At 38.7% G+C, this 18,660-nt stretch overlaps 3 protein-coding genes across 5 annotated transcripts; 1 reads left to right on the top strand and 2 right to left on the bottom strand.

Annotated features, from left to right (window-relative positions):
- Window positions 1-7,524: 7,524 nt before the first annotated feature.
- Window positions 7,525-11,309, bottom strand: LOC130547956 (golgin subfamily A member 6-like protein 7). Its single transcript, XM_057324385.1, has 4 exons — window positions 11,303-11,309; window positions 10,910-11,167; window positions 8,438-8,962; window positions 7,525-8,314 (listed from the first exon to the last, which is right to left on the bottom strand). The coding sequence occupies exons 1-4, from the start codon at window positions 11,307-11,309 to the stop codon at window positions 7,935-7,937; spliced, it is 1,170 nt and encodes a 389-aa protein (XP_057180368.1). The 3' UTR covers window positions 7,525-7,934.
- gfod2 (glucose-fructose oxidoreductase domain containing 2) lies at window positions 11,274-17,167 on the bottom strand. Of its 3 annotated transcripts, none has more exons than XM_057335222.1 (5): window positions 17,081-17,167; window positions 14,724-14,844; window positions 13,421-13,777; window positions 12,909-13,087; window positions 11,274-12,681 (listed from the first exon to the last, which is right to left on the bottom strand). In XM_057335222.1, the coding sequence occupies exons 3-5, from the start codon at window positions 13,671-13,673 to the stop codon at window positions 12,010-12,012; spliced, it is 1,104 nt and encodes a 367-aa protein (XP_057191205.1). In that variant the 5' UTR covers window positions 13,674-13,777; window positions 14,724-14,844; window positions 17,081-17,167; the 3' UTR covers window positions 11,274-12,009. The 3 variants fall into 3 exon arrangements, with proteins under 3 accessions (XP_057191205.1, XP_057191203.1, XP_057191202.1); XM_057335220.1 differs by having other exon boundaries at window positions 17,049-17,138; XM_057335219.1 differs by having other exon boundaries at window positions 14,724-14,917; window positions 17,081-17,097.
- On the top strand, window positions 16,492-17,820 carry thap11 (THAP domain containing 11). The gene has a single exon (XM_057335223.1). The coding sequence runs from the start codon at window positions 17,035-17,037 to the stop codon at window positions 17,818-17,820; it is 786 nt and encodes a 261-aa protein (XP_057191206.1). The 5' UTR covers window positions 16,492-17,034.
- Window positions 17,821-18,660: the final 840 nt, after the last annotated feature.

Below are 18,660 nucleotides of genomic sequence, written 5' to 3'. Positions count from 1 at the left end.
TAGGCCTATACTGCTCACATCAGAGATTTGCAATTAATTTTTGTAAAATAATTTATGTTTGTTTTTCAAACAGGGTAGTGTCAGTTTAAAATGACCCAGGCTCGTTCATTAATAATAAATAATTGATAACAATTTACAATGATGATCATGAATAATGTTGGGCTTGTTTTGGGCTTGTTTTTGGAGCTGCAGTTGCTTATTTGTCTTGCAAGAGTTGGCAACACTGTATGAGATACAGACACTCCTCGAATCTCGCTGTTTTCTCGCCTGCAAACGCTAGAAATGGAAGATATCGCTTTCGCTTTTTTTTATATCGCGGATAAAATAGATGCAATCGAAATACCACTACATTTACACGAAGATGTACTGTTATGTGGAGAGTAATTCGTTATTAAATGGTTGGATGTACAAAAAAATCAGAACCAGATGAGATCAAAAGATGAGGACTTATTGTAAGACAGACCAATAGGCCCTTTTCACAATGACATCACTTAACTTCCGCCTTTTCGCAAAGCAGTGTATCATAACATCCGGGACGGATCGGGTAGCGACACTCCTTATTGAAACGGGCCCCTGGATGCTTCAGTGTGACTGGTTCTGGTATGTCATGTAGCGATACAGCTGCTGTGTTGTTAAATGTGCCTTTATTTGTAGAGCTACAATGCTGACTTGGCCAAACATACACTAAAATACATACAAAATACTTTTAAATAGTGTGTATTTCCTGCGTCATCCAATGTGAATACGTGTGTTTGAATACAGCGCAACTGTAAACTTAAGCTTCATTTGATATTATAATAAATTATTATAATGTCACTTAGCCCTGGATGAATGCTTCATGTGTTAATAGTGATGTACTATGCAATAACAATAAAGTAAATAACGAATTAAACAATAAGTTGTCATGTTTTTGAGAGGTGCAGAATGCAGTAGTCAGAGCTATGACAGAGCTGTCTTTAAATGTTATTTACTTTACGCTCTTGTGGTAACACTTAGTAACTTAGCTAACGTGGTAACACTCGTTCGTAAGGTTTTCTGAGCTTTCTGTGGCTATCGTGACACCCTTTTACCGCAACAATTCTTCGAGAAACTTTTATTTTTAACCATTAACAGAAATGTCCTTTGTCCATACATAGTAACAAATACAAAACGGAAGTGCGGAGCATCAAACAGAAAGTCACTCGTGATAATGGCGCCCTCCATGGAGACGTCAAGAAAAAGGTGGATAAAGTGTGCAGAGATGAAATATTTTTGTAGGCCAACCCGGAAGTTAGCACTTGTTCCCTCGACCGCAAGCCTATGGATTTTCCCTATAGACTTTTGGAAGATTGCAAATATAAGATACTTTTATGGTTTATGATACTTACTTTTGTCTATCAAGATAATATTTGCAAACTAAAATAATATTTGTGCTTTTTGAAGCCTAAATACAACCGCCAGAAGTAAAAAGCTAATATGATGCTAGACAGACTACAACTTTTTCAAACTTGATTAAAAACGTGTTTCCTGGTAATTACTCCGTGAATTAATCTCCATCAACGTTTTTAAAGATTTGTGTCTCCATGTTACATTATTTATGAGATTTTTAAGCGTGATATCGATGTTTAATTTCCCCATCAAAGGGCAACGTGTTAGCAACCACCAATTTTGGGACTAGATAAGGCTTTAAAAACCACAAGCGGATTATATAACTGCTTGTGTTTTATGTCATAGAGTAAAATGTGAAAATATTTAGAGGTTTTGTTAACCACAGACCTTATTTTAGGCATTTAACAACAACAAAAAACACTTAAAAAAACTATTGACTTTATGCTATGGAAGTGCTAAAATGTTCACTGGCTTCCGGGTTGTGCATACAAAAATACATAATCTCTGCACCATTATATACTGTATAAGAGCTTTTGGCACAGGTAAGCATGACATTAGAGACTGTCCCATAGATATATAAATAACTAGATGCCACATTAGCTGTTTCTGTAGGCTGTTATAGGTCGTTCACCATATTGGAATGTGGTTTTCCCATAGAATTGGGCTTTTGCTGTTCTGTGGGTTGTTTTTTCCAAAGGTTAAGGTTAAAATGATTTTGTTATTTAGCTGTCAATCTTGAAATGATTTTAGGAGGATTTGGGGCTGGGTTAATGGAGGGGGCGTATCGGATGGCGGAAAGTTGTAAAAAACATGAAAAACCTTGCAATAGAACTAACGACCATGTCACCAGAAGCTAAACTCATTCCCAACACATAAGTTATAGGAGAACATATTGTGACAACTAAGAACATTGTTGTCAGATACCGTTCCCCCTACTTGACTTGTGATAGCAAGTTCATACTAGTCTCATATTCACACTGCTGACATTGAACACAACAAGAACTAGGTTTTCAGCGATTTAGCTTTCTTTCACTAAAGTTTTGAACCAAAGCTGGAGAACATATTGTGACAATGAAGAATGCTGCTGTCAGATACTGTTCCCATGTGTTCAATGAGAAAAACAAAAGGGAGGCAGGCCTTAAACCAACAACCTGCCCATGAATAACCCAAAACACTAACCACTACACTAAGGCGCCTACTGGACACTTCCTTGTGGAAATTGAATCCCTTCAAGGCTAAACGTTGGCAGTAAAAGCAAGGGGAACGGTGTCTGAGATTTTGCTGTCAAATACCGTATCCCCAATTATCCATGGGATAGAAAGTTCTTACTAGTCTCATATTCACACTGTTGACATTCAACACAACAAGAACTAGGTTCTCAGAGATTTAGCTTTCTTTCACTAAATTTTTCAACCAAAGCAAGAGAATGTATTCTGACAATGAAGAATGTTGCTGTCAAATACCGTATCCCCTACTTTCCATGGGATAGCAAGTTCATACTAGTCTCATATTGACACTGCTGACATTCAACACAACAAGAACTAGGTTCTCAGAGATTTAGCTTTCTATCACTTTCCATGGGATATAAAGTTCTTTCTAGTCTATAATACATTGCTGGAATTGAACACTTACTAGTCTCATATATACATTGCTGGAATGGAACACAACAAGAACTAGGTTCTCAGAGATTTAGCGTTCTTTCACTAAAGTTTTGAACCAAAGCAGGAGAACGTATTGTGACTTTGAAGATCGCTGCTGTCAGATACGGTTCCCCTGCGTTCAATCAGAAAAACAAAAGCGAGGTAGGCCTCAAACAAACAACCTGCCCATGAATAACCCAGAGCACTAAACACTACACCAAGGAACCTACGGGATGCAGCCCGCTGGAAATTGAACCCCTTCAAGGCTAAACGTTGGCAGTTAAAGCAGGGGGAACAGTCACTGACAACTTAGATTTTGTCAGATACCGTTCACCCTACTTCCATGGGATAGCAAGTTCATAGTAGTCTCATATTTACAGTGCTGACATTCAACACGAAAAGAACTATGTTCTCAGAGATTTAGCTTTCTTTCACTAAAGTTTTGAACCAAAGTAGGAGAAAGTATTGTGACAACGAAGAACGCTGCTGTCAGATACGGTTCCCCCGTGTTCAATGAGAAAAACAAAAGGGAGGCAGGCCTCAAACCAAAAACCTGCCCATGACAAACCCAAAAGACTAAACCACTACACCAAGGGTCCTACGGGATGCAGCCTGCTGGAAATTGAATTCAAGGCTAAACATTCCCCTGTGTTCAATGAGAAAAAAACTGAAAATTGAGGCAGGCCTCACACCAAAAACCTGCCCATGACAAACCCAAAGCACTAACCACAACACCAGGAGGCCTACTGAATAAATTCTGTAGGAAATTCAATCCCTTCAAGGCTAAACGTTGGCAGTTGGCGCTACACTGGCTCTTTAACTGCAAGTGGGCTGTACAAACCTCCAGAGGATTTTGTTTTATTTAATGTGTAAATGTTAATGTTCATGATCCACAGTTGGTGTCAGTATATTTTGTATTTTTGGAAGACTAACCCCAGCCCAAATCCTGAACCTAACTCACATGAAAGGGCAGCACAATCTGATGGTATCACAAAATACTCAGAACAGCAGCAGTGATTTGATCATTTAAATAATTGGTACAAAGAGAAATTGCAGTGCTTGCAGTGGGTGAGAGAAATTGTGATTTCTGAAATGAAAATACAAAAATAGGCGTAATTATTTTTAAATCAATGAAAAGACATTCATGTTGCTGTTTAAAAAAACTTTTTTTTTTCGTTTTGGTTTTATTGTATATTCATTTGATGGATTTTAACAAATTGTGAAGAAAACAAAACTTAAGACTATGATGAAAATTGTATATTTAATATTTTTTTCATTACAGTCTTAACTTCCAGCCATCCTCATTTAAAACGTAAAAATCCAGCCTATTTGCGGAATAAGATACTCACTCGCAGGTCTCCGGGCTGCAGGGATATCTTCTTTGGGGCAGACCACTCGTGTTGGCTATCAGAGTACCGCAAGGGCATGGCAAACACCGATTCGTCTGCACAGCTCCACTTGCATGTGATCGAACACATTCATTAAAACACATCACAATTTTCAGTTTTTGCTATGGAATGATACTGCGGACTCTATTAAAAAGGAATTGCAAACTGCATTTGCAAATGCGTTTTCTATTTGTTCGTGTCAAAATTGTGACATAATTCAAACGCAATTGCAAACCGTTAGCATTTGCATTTACGCGAACGTACAATGTCTGCCAAATTTCAAAAGGAAAAGCAAAGTCTATTTGCAAATGAATTACCTGAGTCTTACGAGTTACGACCCTGCCAAATTTAATCGCAATAGCAATTCCCCATATGCCATTTCACTTCCCCTGGTGTCGCGTATTAAGCCTGCCAAAACAAATGAAATGAAATCGCAAATTTCTTTGCATTTGTGTTTCCTCTGACTTGTACAGAAACCTGTCAATCAATGGCGGGGGTGGGCTTATTCAATGGGGTGTGTTTGTATCGGGAAGTGACATCCTTCACCGTCGACTGGAACTTAAGTAGATACATACATGTGATACAGCAAACACATTAGGCGTGAAGTTACAACTGCACTCACAATCGGCGTTGAAAACAGTGCAGTTTTCAGTTTTTTTTGTTTGGAAATAACTCGTGCTGGAACTCTGGGCTCAGAGCGCCATCACTTAGCATGTGAAACTTCGGTGCAGGATGGATAATCATCACCAGTGTTGGGTGTAACTAGTTACTAAGTAATTAGTTACTGTAATTTAATGACTTTTCCCTTGAAAAAGTAAAGTAAGGGATTACTCTTATTTTTCTGTAATTTAAATACAGTTACTTTTGATTAAACTACATATATTGTGTAATATATGTGTGTGTAATAGTGGAATTGACATCAAAATTCAAAGTCTAACTTTAAAATCTGTGCTTTAATGTATAATTCTCACATTTGTAATACTTTGGTCAGTTAATAAAATAAACGGCTCTTTCAATTCATTCAAATAAATAATATTAAACTACATAAAATTCTCTTACTTTATGTAGTTTAATATTATTTATTTGAATGAATTAAAAGAGACGTTTCATGCCTATCCTTGAATCACTTAACTAATCAAGGTTGATGTAGGATATAGAAAGTAATTAGTAATAAGTAACTAAATACTTTTTGGAGAGAGTAATTTGTACAGTAATCTAATTACACTATTGAATATGTAATTAGTAACTAGTAATTAATTACTTTTTCAGAGTAACTTACCCAACACTGATCATCACCTTCTGCAACATTCCTCTAAACATGTTTGTTTATGATATTTGTTTTCACAGTAATCCGAGGACATGACATTTCTTGACAACACTGTGACTGTATTTTGCATCATGATTAATACGTGTTGTAAACCATAACAAAACATGTTCACTTTGTATGAATAAACAGCATCCTGCATTATCATTGTTGTTCATTATGCATATAACAAGTTAATAATAAATTACAAAAGTACGTGAATTCTACATCTCTTTATTTGTGTATCATAACATAGTGAGACAAAGACAAACTTGTGCTCCAGTGTTTTAGTGAGTTTGCTGGACACAGAAGTAGCTGTCATCTACAAATTACTGGATGGAGTTGTTGCTGTATTTAAAATTTAATTTCCGAACAGCGTTTTCAACAACATGTGCAGTAAATGAGCCCATCAGATGATGCACCAACCTGAGAAATGAATGTAATTATGATGAATCCACACGGCTTCAATATGACTTTTATTGGTAGCTCATTGAAATCACCAGACCACTGTTTGTGTTCATCTGTTTATCGAGCCCGTTGAACTTCTTTAAATTATACTTGTTAAATACCGCAATTGTGATTCATTGTAAAGATTTTCTCTATATGAAACTTTGCATCTGAACCTCATTTGTTCCATTATTGTTATTTTGGCTTTTAGCTGTAGCTGAAACCCTTTTAGCCACAACCGGTGTCACCTTAGTGTTGGACTGACTGCTACCACTGCGACGGTGAATGACGTCACTTCCCGATACAAACACACCCCATTGAATAAGCCCACCCCCGCCATTGATTGACAGGTTTCTGTACAAGTCAGAGGAAACGCAAATGCAAAGGGATTTAAGATTTCATTTGAGTTTTGGCAGGCTTAATACGCGACGCCAGAGGAAGTGAAATAGCATATGGGGAATTGCTATTGCGATTTAAATTTGGCAGGGTCGTAACTCGTAAGACTCAGGTAATTCATTTGCAAATAGACTTTGATTTTCCTTTTGAAATTTGGCAGACATTGTACGTTTGCGTAAATGCAAATGAAAACGGTTTGCATTTGCGTTTGAATTGTCACAATTTTGACACGACAAATAGAAAACGCATTTGCAAATGCAGTTTGCAATTCCTTTTTAATATAGTCCGCAGAATAACTCCATATTTTGCAAGAGTGAAAAGTTGTTTGCAGTTGTGAAATCACTGATTCTTTTTATTCTGCTTAAACTCAAAGACTGCCAACAAATCGATTTTCAGTGTACTAATATTAACTTAATTTATAATTTCAAATTGGCTCAGAATGGCTACAAAACATTTTCTTTTTTAATAGGGTTAGTGTCGATTATTATCTACAGGAAAGACATGTGTAATGTTACTTATGTCCATCAATCAGTTTATTTTTAAGTTTCCACAATTATCAGTACAACCATTTTCAACCACAAAAAGAAAGGTTTATAGTAGCAGAGCAAACTAAAAAGTTGTTTTCCCAGTAGACTAAAGCAACAAAAAATGTTGCTTTACGTTGTTCCAATAAACAATAAAATATTTATTTTAAGGCTGTGTAAATATTATAATAATGTAAAATTACATTACACTAAAATGAATGATATGTAAAACATATCCTATCCGTCCCATCCCTACCTAGTACTACTATCTACATTTCTTTTTTATAGCAAAAATACCTCAAATTTCCATTGCTTCTATCAGATTTGTCTTTGGAATACTCACTCTGTAATTTATTGTCAGCACTGTAAATTACTTCACCTGGACCAAAAAGTGAAACCATGTTACAACAAACTCTGGTGCATAAATAACTAGATGTTCAGAGTAAATGACTGAGAAATTAAGATTGCAGACTGTTTTCTGTTTATTCCCAGTGCAGAAACGTACAAAAACACTAGAATACATTCACACACTCTGGAACAATGAAGCTTGTTTACGTTAACACTTATATATACAATATGTGGGTAGACTGGCCTTCTCATGATGACTCTAATCTATGATTTACCTGTTGGTAATCTATAATTTGCATGCATGTGTTTGTATGTGTGTTGAAAATCCTAGAAGATTAGGGTAAACTTTCATTCAGCTAAACAAAATATAACAATATAATAACCTCCCTGTCATCTCCCCTACTCCCACAATCCCATTTGCCCAATCCAAATCTGGTTAAAAGAAAACAAATGGTAAGAAAAAAATATTTCCATAAAAAGGAAATCATGTTTCCTTGAGCAACTGACATACTGAGGTATATCAACAATTGTAAAATCCAGAGGTCTGTCCCTGTGCATGAGCACTTTTCCAGGAGTCCAATTCCTGTTTCTGTTTCTCCAGCTCCTCCTTCTCCTTGCGTAACTCCTCCCTCTCCCTCTGCATCGCTTCCTTTTCCTTCTGCAGATCATCCTGCTCCTTCTGAATCTCTTCCCGTTCCTTTCGCAATCGTGCATGCTCCTGCTCTTGTTCACATTTCTGATTTTGAAGTGCTCTCCGCTCTGCATCCATTTCACGAAACTGCTGTAGTAACTCTCTCTGCAGTTGTATGCTCCGGCCCTCCTCCTGTTGGACACGTCTTAAAGCCTCTGTCAGCTCCCGTTCTCGCTCCAATATACGTACCCCCTCAGACCACTTAGTACCTAAGATAAAGCGTTTTTTAGTTATTTAATAAACAAATACATGCAAAGGCACAGAATTACTGCCACAGATACATCATACCATTAAAAAAAAGATACACGTTAACAGTTAAAACCAATATGTACCTGGATATTTTTCTAGGCTGGTACTGCTGTTTGTACGGACATCATGCCTTTGTGATCCAATCTGAGACCTTGTAGGGGTCCCACCCAACTGAGTGGAGGGACAGGTGCTTGGATTTTCAGATTTACGCTTGTTAGGTCGTTTATGCGAGTTGTCCTCAAGCTGTGCAAACTCGGTGGGATGCTTATGTTGTAGATGTCTGATAAGATTACTCGTACTACTCCGGTGCTGTATCTTCTCCGTGCAGAGTAAGCACATGGCTCTTGGCTCCTGGCCAAGTTTCCGATAATGCACCCACACTGAGCTCCACTTGCGTGTGCCAGGTATTAGCGGGGGAGTGTCGTCATCTTGTGTGTCTTTAACTACCCCATCATCAGCAGGTGCCTCACCCTCTTCATCAGGCCCCTCTCCTTCAGCTGTCCCATCTCCTGCTGCAGCACGGAGGATCCCTCTGATGGCCCCATCCATTTCACCATCTTCTCCTACAGACTCCACCTCTACCTGCTGCTCATCCATCAATACTGTAACTTGGAACCGAAAAAAGAAAACATAGGTGTCATTGGCAAAGAATATTTAACAAATAAATAAAAACATTTTACAGAGGAATTCACCCAGCTTATCCTTTGTTCCGTCCGGACCGCAAGACATAATGAACCATTAAAAAATATATTTCTGTGGTTTAAATTGAGCAGCGCGTCTACATAACTGAGATGTACACATCACGTGCACTCAGGGACATTTATGTTGATTATATTTTGCCGCTATATCCTCGAATATATTTAGCGCCAAACACGCTTCATTTGAACCCTTTCAACTCCATGAGCGCTGCTTCTCCCGCCAAAGAAGCGTCGCATATAAAGACCTGCAGACACCAAGAGCAGGTAAATAAATGGACACTTTTTCTGTAACGCTAAAGTAAACGAAAATGCAGCAGTAATAAAGTATTTTTTAGCTGTCAGTCAGTTTACTGTTTGCTATATAGGTTTGTGACAGATTATAAAACATAACGTCTTGTATCTACATATAGCATTTATGATATTAATAGCATAAATAATCAGCATGTTAAGAGCATTTCATTGTGAATCATGTTTTAATTGGAAAGAATATTTAGAATCAGCTCTAGTATGAATGGCATGGAAAGGCTGTTAGTAACTTTGTAAGTACTCCTGCTCATGATATATTTATTTCAGTTGTTACATTTTGTCGTCAGTAGTTTTTCAAATATTGAAATAGACCACTGTGACTTCGCTTCAGCACCAGAGCCTACAACACATTTTCTAAGTTACCAGACCTTCTATGTTTCATACAGACTGTGGCTATCAGAATATAAAGTAAATGGCCTGATAAAACATTAGATTGATTGATTTAACATTATTTATTATAAAGAATATAAATAAAGTAAAGTACCCCCAAAGCCGTAAACCTAGGGGAAACACTGCTTCTTAAAGAATAATGCAGTCGGAAAAACAAGCCTCTCGTTCGCCTGCAGCAGATGTTAGACATTATCGTTTATAGCATTGTCAATATGGATATTTCTCTTAAACAAACGCATCGATTCGATTCTCAAAATAATAAACAGACCATGATACACAGAAATAAAAATCATAAAAAAGTTTCCTGTCAAAGTGTCAAATCACACAGAGGTTATGTTTCAGCCACAACACCATTATAAACTTGGATTAACCAACCAAGAGTTTATTTTAAATACAGCAGCAATCCGGGGATGTGACAGACAGAGTATCACGTCACGTGACAACAATGTACAGTAATGTTATAGATAGAGCTCTTCAAATGAAAAAAAAACCACTTACATGCATTGTATAGAATTTAGTGAATTGTACCGAATGTAGCGCTATTACTTTATATAGATAGGGTTCGTTCGTTTTTTCTTTTAGTTTATACTCATTGGGAGTAACTTGGGCGGGATACTCTTTGGAGCACCATGTACTACTGATCCAAATCAGTGACCCGATTCAAAAGATCCACTCGTTTAACTGAACGAGTCAAATCGAAACGGCTCAAACCACTCAAAATAGTTCGACTCTCCATCAAATATGCAACATTACCATTAAATCATCGTGTGGCGCAATATACAATCGTTTGAAAACAACATGGCGGCTTTGCGACATCCATCAACACAACTGTGGAATGGATCTTTTCATCGCTTTAACCAAGACTGAAAAGAACCAATTCTCACCGATGAGTCGACACTGAAACGCACAATAACAACAGGCACTGATTTGAGCGGCAAAGTCTCACTGTAACGTTACTTGATCAATAAAGACTAACATCTGCTGAAATATAGTCACATACGAAGCAGGCCAAAAACTGGAGGTGGGGGGGCTATTAAACCGCAGCATATGATCTTACATCTAAGTTCCCCTTATCGGTCAGACGCTTCTAAGACACCAGAGTTTATCACAGTAGTGCACATTTCCATAAATACTGCAAAACAATCATTTAACCCTTTATACCTTCCACACAACTACTGTCGTTACGTTTGGATGCTGCATCTGTCGCGGGTTTCCTTTTGTCCAACGAGGAAAAATCAGATGGGTGTTTCGTTCGTAGATGGCGAAGCATATTCGTCGTGTGACCAAAATACAAAACAGTCTTCATACAGAGGAGACACAACACTCTCCTGTCATCCTCAGCTTGGAAAAATGACCAGACTATACTTCGCTTTCGTGCCGCCATTTTCGAACTGCTAGATGTTGAATGGCGTTGACGGCCTTAATTCACCGCCCCCTTCAGGACAGGCGCTTTGAGGACTAGCAAGTGCCGTGGCAGACCAACATTTATGTATTCGTATCAACCACACCTTTTATAACATTTAAATCTGTTAAATAGTTTTTATTACAAAACACCGTTCATACCAACCCAACACTCAGTCTTAAACAATTAACAAACAAAAATCTGTATTAAAATATAAGCAATGTTGTGCAGCTTACTTAGAAACGCAACATGTCCGATACTTTGTCACAGGAATATTACAGTAATGATTTCTAGTGTCCAGCATAGTAAGTAAATCAGTGACATAAACAAAACTCTCTCACACATATAAAAAACAGCAGAGCTTATAATAGTACTCACACAGTTATATAAAATGTCAGAATCTTAAATGTGGGCAGTATTTAAACTCAAAACATCTGATAAAAATAGGAAAAAGCACAGAATGATTTCACAGCTAAGCTTCACACATCTTATTTATGTTACAGTAAATAGGCAAAAAACACCCCTGGAAAATATCACTTTCCACATGCAAAAATACTATAATTTAGTACTTACAATAGTAAACTGTTGTAAATTTCTAAGTATTTTTCATGTAGATCTATTTCTATCCAGTGAGACATCTTTGCAAGCACAAATGATTTAAAACCCCTAATAACTTAAAACTTCCAGTTAGTAGGGATTATGAAGTTCAGTATTATGCATCCAGGCTCTTTATGTTAAAAATGTGGGCTTGCTTATTTTATTGTAAACATGAGTGAATGATGTTACTAGGCTTGATCTTTTTAGGGGGTAGTTAATTGTATATGTAAAATGTAACATGTAACACAATGTGTTCGTGGTTTTAATTTGATAAGGTTCTGTGGTTATGGTTAGGGTCCACATCCTGGATCTTTACATCCACCGGCTCCCAGTCTCCAGTGCGATTTGACCGTTTGATGGCATCAACTACTGTCTGTACATAGAGCCCATCCTCAAATGAGGCTGCCGTGGAAACAGGATGCCGCACCCAAGAGCGCCTGTCCTCTTGTGCCTGAAAGGAAAGTCTGAGCTGAGTCACCATACCGTTCAATCCCCTAATGGATGGTCCCACTTCTCCTCCGCCATCACTCAAAAGAAGCTCCTCTACTTGCATGGTGGTCCTCTGACCATATAGTTCTGTTCCTCGAGCAATGAGGCGCCCTGATGACCCTACAAGCATGACCTCATGTAGATCTGTGCCAGGTAGATTAAAGTTTAGTGTCACGCTGCAGACCACACCCCCACTCATCAGTAGCTGAAAGCAAGCATAGTCATCTGCGGTTACAGAACGAATTCCTCCCCCTGGACCACCCTGACGTACAAAAGTCCGGAGCATTCCGTGCACTCGCAAAGCCCGCCGGCCTGTGAGATGGCTCAGCAGGTCAATGATGCAAGAGCCAACTGTGTGCAGGCCACCGCCTCCCATAAGCTCCTCCCACGCCCATCCATACGCTTGGCTGAGCAGCGAGCCTCCATATACACGTGCTTCACATACCTTGACAAACAAAATGAGTGTATAAGTTTATCATTTTTAATAATAAAGTAATGTATATTTTATTCATAAATACTATTTTTTTTCTCTTTAAGTTGAAAAATTATTTATCTAGTTTTTCACACTCAATGATTTTTGTTTTAAACAACTGTAACGTTTTAATGACTTTATTAACTCCAACAGAACAACATATACATAAAAGTAATAATATTTCAGTAAGAATTACATACCTGCAAGGTCCCACAATAACCCTCACCCAGCATGCGTTTCATTTGGACAAAGGCGGGCAAGAAGCGCAAAGAATTTCCCATGATGCTCATAAGCTGTGGGTAATATCTGGCTGCCGTCACCATCATATAAGCATCCATCAGTGTAGCTGCATGCTCACTGATTACATTTTTGCCTATACCTATACAAAAAGGACAACAAATAAGCAAATGCTGATAGTGCAATAATGTTCAAAACTGAAAATGCTCTTAGCCTAACAATGTTTTGCTTAAAGTACAAGTGCTTCATCATTTTACTCTGCTTTTAAGGGAAAGGGATTGTGATCCGTGAGTGCACTGGAGATGTATTTGGTCAGCAGCATACAGTAAAAAATCTAACTGTCCTTTGCCAAGATGTAACGTAAACAGCAGAACAGTAAACACTCAAGTCCAGGAAGGAACCCAACCCAATCCCCTGAGTCGACATGAACAATCAAGATAAGAAGCAGAAGGAAAATATGCAAATTAAGTTTCACCTAGTGCTTTTACTGCGATCTGCCTTGTGTGTGGTGGTGGTGTCAATATACAGACGAGATGGACCTCTGGATGTAGTAGCACATCATCTGTCTGGCTGGTGGAGAAGGGAATGTCCAACTCACTGGCCAGTGACTCTGCTTCCTCTTGTGTACGGCCCCAAACCGCCTGAACAGGGAAGCCTTCTTTTTGGAGCAATGGCACCAGGGCACGCACTGTCTGCCCTGTTCCAAATACACCCACGCCTGGCAGCATTATGCTAACACATGCGTAAGCAATTAAGGCACTTACAACCAGTTACTGACAAGTCTCCAGAAATGCTCATTCCACAATGAAGATTTCTTGTGAAATGATCCACCCTGTGAAAGGAGAGAAAAACAGACATATGTACAATGCGTAAAATAATCGGCAGACAGTTGAGTGCACGACTGTGTATCTGTCCAAACAGATAATGTACTAAACACTAAAACCCCATTACAGAGCGACGCTACCTTTACCGAGTTGCAAATATGCCAATACTAACCACCACGGTTAAAATTAACAGCAAAGTCACTTAAGGTTATCAGAATCCATAAGCGAAACAGATAAGGAGTTGAATAAGCCCACTGTTATCAGAGGCTCGAGTGACAGCCTGCGGGTTGCTGACCTACCAGATGGCACGTAAATGAATTTACATCTCAATGGCTGTGCACCTGCCTAACACAGGCAAATGAGAAGCAAGCTTGTCTGTCTTCTTTTGACTACACTCAACGTAGTTCCTGGTAGTAGTTTCACGGGGTTAAAAGAGACACCAGGTTTCCAAACGTTTAACGTTATTTCAATACAACAAGACACTCATAGGGAAATGTTTGAGAGAGGCCACAATAAACATCTCCAATACAATGATATGAAATTACTTTGTTTCCAGAAAAGAAATGTAATCAATACAGATTTTTGTAAACAATATCAGAGGCGAACTATTATTAGAATCACTCCCTTGCGCCCACCCGGATGGCGATGGGAAAGGCTATCTTCTTTGAGTTTAAAAGTTCAGCCTTTAAAGACACACTGGTTATATTTTATTTTATTTTATTTACATAGCTTAAACCATAACCGAAAGCATCAAGACTTTCACACTAAAACGATCACTCTAACGTTACTTCCCCGTCATCTAACATTGTAACGTTAGGTCGTAACGTTAGCCGAGACGAGACTGGAGCCCAGCCACACACAACCAAACATACACGACAACCTTCTTCGCCGAATTTTGAATTCTTGCCTATTCAGTGCCTCGGTTATTAACTACATTAATAGTAGGTTACTTACTGTAACACAAAGCTTTGGGATGCGATGGCGCCGGTGCTTTTCAGATTGATGATGGCCAGAGGATGATGGCTACCTCCCTCCCTCTCTGATCAGCACTAGTCAGTGCTCTGCTATATGCCATCTCAAACGCAAGAAGAAAGACAGGATAAACTCGTCACACCTCCCACCTTCTCGGCGTTTGGGACATTCTTCGTCTGTTTTGAAATCACAGCGGGCTGTTTCGTATGTGGATGATCGGTACGTAGACATGAATGTGTTGCTGCATGCTGACTGCTGCTCTTTGCTGTGTGGGTGGGTTCATCAACCAAGCGGCAGTCGCGATTTTATGAGCATGCGTGAAACGGTCAAGCATTTCTGTCATGCCCATTACAGAGAGGAGGAGTCAGCAAACACATCACTTTCAGCAGAAACAAGGCTTTAGACTCGTAAACGTCTACATTTTTAACTGTGGTCGAATTCTAAATATGTCTTTCATTGAACTTTTTTATCTTAGGTACAAAGGGATATTACGCAGTGCTTGAGGCTTATCATTGAGATAACCTCCCTAGATTGAATTTTGAGCAGTTGCTTTATAGTTCATTTTGTAATGTAAGCACAAGCTACATAAAAAGAACATTAATAACATAGACTAATTAGTTATACTTAATTTTGAAATGTTAATAAGAAAATATATGTATCAATTATTCTGTCAATCATGTTGATAATGAATTTGATTACCTTTTATTTAATAGATTTCAGTATGTAGGCTATTGGTGGTATATTTTGTGATTTCTTTGGGTTGATTTTACTTGTTTGCTTGTTGCCGGTTTGTATGAAGGTCTGGCTACACGAGACTACGCTTTTGTTAAATGTGGTCATGTGGTTGATCTTGCGATGTATGTAGTGTTAATATGAGGGCCTACTTGACATTGTGCATTGTCTGATGAAGAGCCATATGGCTCTAACCTTTTGAGCTGTGTTCTGCCAACTTTCTGCTTTTTGTTATTGATTTTGTGAGGTTGTGCACCCTCATTGAGCTTTTTGTCTGCTACTTTATTTCACAAGCTACATCAGTTTTGTAAAGACAAAGTTATCATTTATTTTTTATTGTAAATGTTTGTTTGTTTTACACCATGCAAGCTCTTTTTATGGCAATATCGCATTTTGAATAAATATTATAAAACAAGCAAAAAACGTTTTTGAACTCAATGTGTGTCAGTTATCTTACTTATTCTTTAACATCTTCTTTTGTGTTCTATTAATTATGAAATAATTTTAATTTCGTGTGAACTAGCATTCTGTTCAAACCCCATAGTTTCAGAATTAAACTAGATTTTTGAATTTTGTAAAATACTTTAAGGGAATACTTACAATTACTACAATTGGCTTCTTAGACAAGTCACATTAGACTTAAAGGGATACTTCACCCAAAAATTAAAATTCTGTCATCATTTACTTCCAAAGTAAATCATTATTCCATTTACTTACTTCCAAATCTGTATACATTTCTTTGTTCTGATGAACACAGAGAAAGATATTTGGAAGAATGCTTATAACCAGACAGATTTTGCCCCCCATTTACTGCCATAGTAGGAAAAAATATAATGGTAGTCAAGAGTGCCCCAGAACTGTTTGCTGTCCTACATTCTTCAAAATGTCTTCTTTTGTGTTCAACAGAACAAAAAAAAAGATGAAATATTTTTTCTCTACTATGGGAGTCAATGGGGGGCAAAATCTGTTTGGTTATAAGCATTCTTCCAAATATCCTTCTCTGTGTTCATTAGAACAAATACATTTATACAGATTTGGAACAACTCGAAGGTAAGTAAATGAAGACAGAATTTTCATTTTTGGGTGAACTATCACTTTAAATAGACTATTCAGATTTGTCAGTTATTTAGTCAGTTTTTGCCTGCTAACCCTTCATCGTAATCTGCTTGTCGTGCTATGGAACTGCAACAATTATGTTTTCGAGAATGTCTACATTTTTTGGGTCTTTTGAAAATCTATAAGTACAAACATGCACACAGAAATATCTCGAATATGATACAATAACATAAAAAAACAAGTAAACATATATGAGGAAAAACGTAGTATTAAATTTAAATCGGAACTTTACATTCATTTTCATAAGCATATGAAATATGAGTATTTTCGCACTGACGCAAGCCTCCCATTTGAAACCAAAACAGGAAGTCGTAAGTATTGTGGGACGTGTAGTTCCGCTTGTAGGCCGCTGCTCTAGATAACAGCACACGAAGGAACCAAACACAACAAAAATAAGCAAACTTAAACGGAATAGCAACCATACCGGTAGATTTACTACACAATCATGCCCGGCTTTACCTGCTGCGTGCCTGGATGCTATAATAACTCACATCGAGACCGCGATCTGCGTTTCTACACTTTTCCCAAGGATCCTGATCAGCGAGAGACATGGCTGAAGAACATTTCGAGGGCCGGGGTGAGCGGCTGCTTCAGTACTTTCCAGCCCACCACCGGGCATCGCGTCTGCAGCGTACACTTTCCCGGCGGTAGGAAAACCTACACCATCCGAGTCCCGACCCTTTTCCCTCTGCGTGGGGTAAACGAGAGAAAGAACCGAAGGGGCAGAAGCAGGAAGATCTCCGCCACGGTTATGCCCATCATTACTAACGTAGTTGGCTCTACTAACGAGGCAGCGATAGTGAAGGGAGAGGGGGATGCCGAAAACGAGACTTTGGTGCAGATAGATCAGAACGGCCAGTACATCACGCCCATGGACCTCACCGCTTCAGGGGACGGGTCCTGTCTCACGGCGGTAACGTTAGTCTCGGGTCCGGGTGGAGATCTGCCCGGGGGCAGCGCGACAACCGTGGTTGTCGCCGATATCGCGTTGTGCGGGGCCGATCACTCGTACTCGCTTACCACAGGCACGACGTCCGCTGAGCTGCTGAGGAAACTCAACGAGCAGCGGGACATCATCGCTCTGATGGAGATTAAAATGAAGGAGATGAAGAACACCATCCGACAACTGCGCGTCACTGAGGCGCGTTTGAAGGAGGAGCTGCGGGAAAAGGACCGGGAGAAGGACCGTCTGATCTCCACCACCAGCACCCCTATCAAGAGGAAACTCTGACCAGCGACGCGAAAATCGATGGACTAAACATATCGGCCTGTGTTCGGTGCTGCTGTAAGATCACAGCAACAAAGCGACGACAATTAAGTTTCATCGTAGTTCTCATTTGACTTCTCTCCAAGACTCAAGAGATGGGTCACATGGGCCATATGTGTTTGTTAGGACGCAGATACACGAGTTTGACCTGTATGATGGGGCTGTCAGGCACAGCACTACACGAGGACTGAGATGAGTTCATGAGACTGGTTCCTCCCGTTTTATATTTAATACCATTTGTGTTTATTCTGTGAAGGGGCTTTTTCTCTCTGCAGCAGCCCTACTGTCATACAGCATCGTCATAATGTTACATGCACACAGAGACTTATTCATGCAAGTGTGTGAGCAACTGCTTTGGTTTTGTTTCCAATATCCAAGTGCTAAGATCAGGTCATTTAGAAAAGGTGAATGGTGTGAAGTAAACAGTTTTTGATGTTTAAGTTGTGGGTCTTTATTTTGGTACAGTGAGAAAATGGCTAGATCATTTATTATGACTATATTACTTATGTATGCTCAATTCTTTCTTGGAGTTTTGTGTCATCTTGGTTTGATACAATTTAACTGTCAAAATGAATCTACTATTATCACTAAAGTTCCTATCAACATTTCAACCACACAATTACTTTTGTAGACACACGCTATTCACCATGAGCTGAAATAAGTTCTTTGAATGAGAAGTTGCTGAAGGTCAGACACTTAAATTCTCCTTTATGTAATACATTTATTTTATACATGTATAAAAACTGGACAAGTCTTCATGTGTACAAATGTTCAGAGATACCGCCTTGATTCAAGTTTCCCAAA

This window comes from Triplophysa rosa, linkage group LG1 (genome assembly GCF_024868665.1).
Source record: "Triplophysa rosa linkage group LG1, Trosa_1v2, whole genome shotgun sequence".
Taxonomy (NCBI): domain Eukaryota; kingdom Metazoa; phylum Chordata; class Actinopteri; order Cypriniformes; family Nemacheilidae; genus Triplophysa; species Triplophysa rosa.
This window is presented reverse-complemented; position numbering and strand designations above follow the sequence as displayed.

What these genes read in the sequence shown, in the direction of transcription:
- LOC130547956 (XM_057324385.1), bottom strand. An exon ending in CGACAGTAGTTGTGTGGAAG is followed by an intron (nt 8,963 to 10,909) that starts GTATAAAGGGTT and finishes TTCGGTTCCAAG; the next exon opens with TTACAGTATTGATGGATGAG. An exon ending in CAGCCTAGAAAAATATCCAG is followed by an intron (nt 8,315 to 8,437) that starts GTACATATTGGT and finishes GCTTTATCTTAG; the next exon opens with GTACTAAGTGGTCTGAGGGG.
- gfod2 (XM_057335222.1), bottom strand. Translation starts at nt 13,673, where the DNA reads ATGCTGCCAGGCGTGGGTGTATTTGGAACAGGGCAGACAGTGCGTGCC. An exon ending in GATCGCAGTAAAAGCACTAG is followed by an intron (nt 13,088 to 13,420) that starts GTGAAACTTAAT and finishes CTTTTTGTATAG; the next exon opens with GTATAGGCAAAAATGTAATC. An exon ending in GTTATTGTGGGACCTTGCAG is followed by an intron (nt 12,682 to 12,908) that starts GTATGTAATTCT and finishes TTGTTTGTCAAG; the next exon opens with GTATGTGAAGCACGTGTATA.
- thap11 (XM_057335223.1), top strand. Translation starts at nt 17,035, where the DNA reads ATGCCCGGCTTTACCTGCTGCGTGCCTGGATGCTATAATAACTCACAT.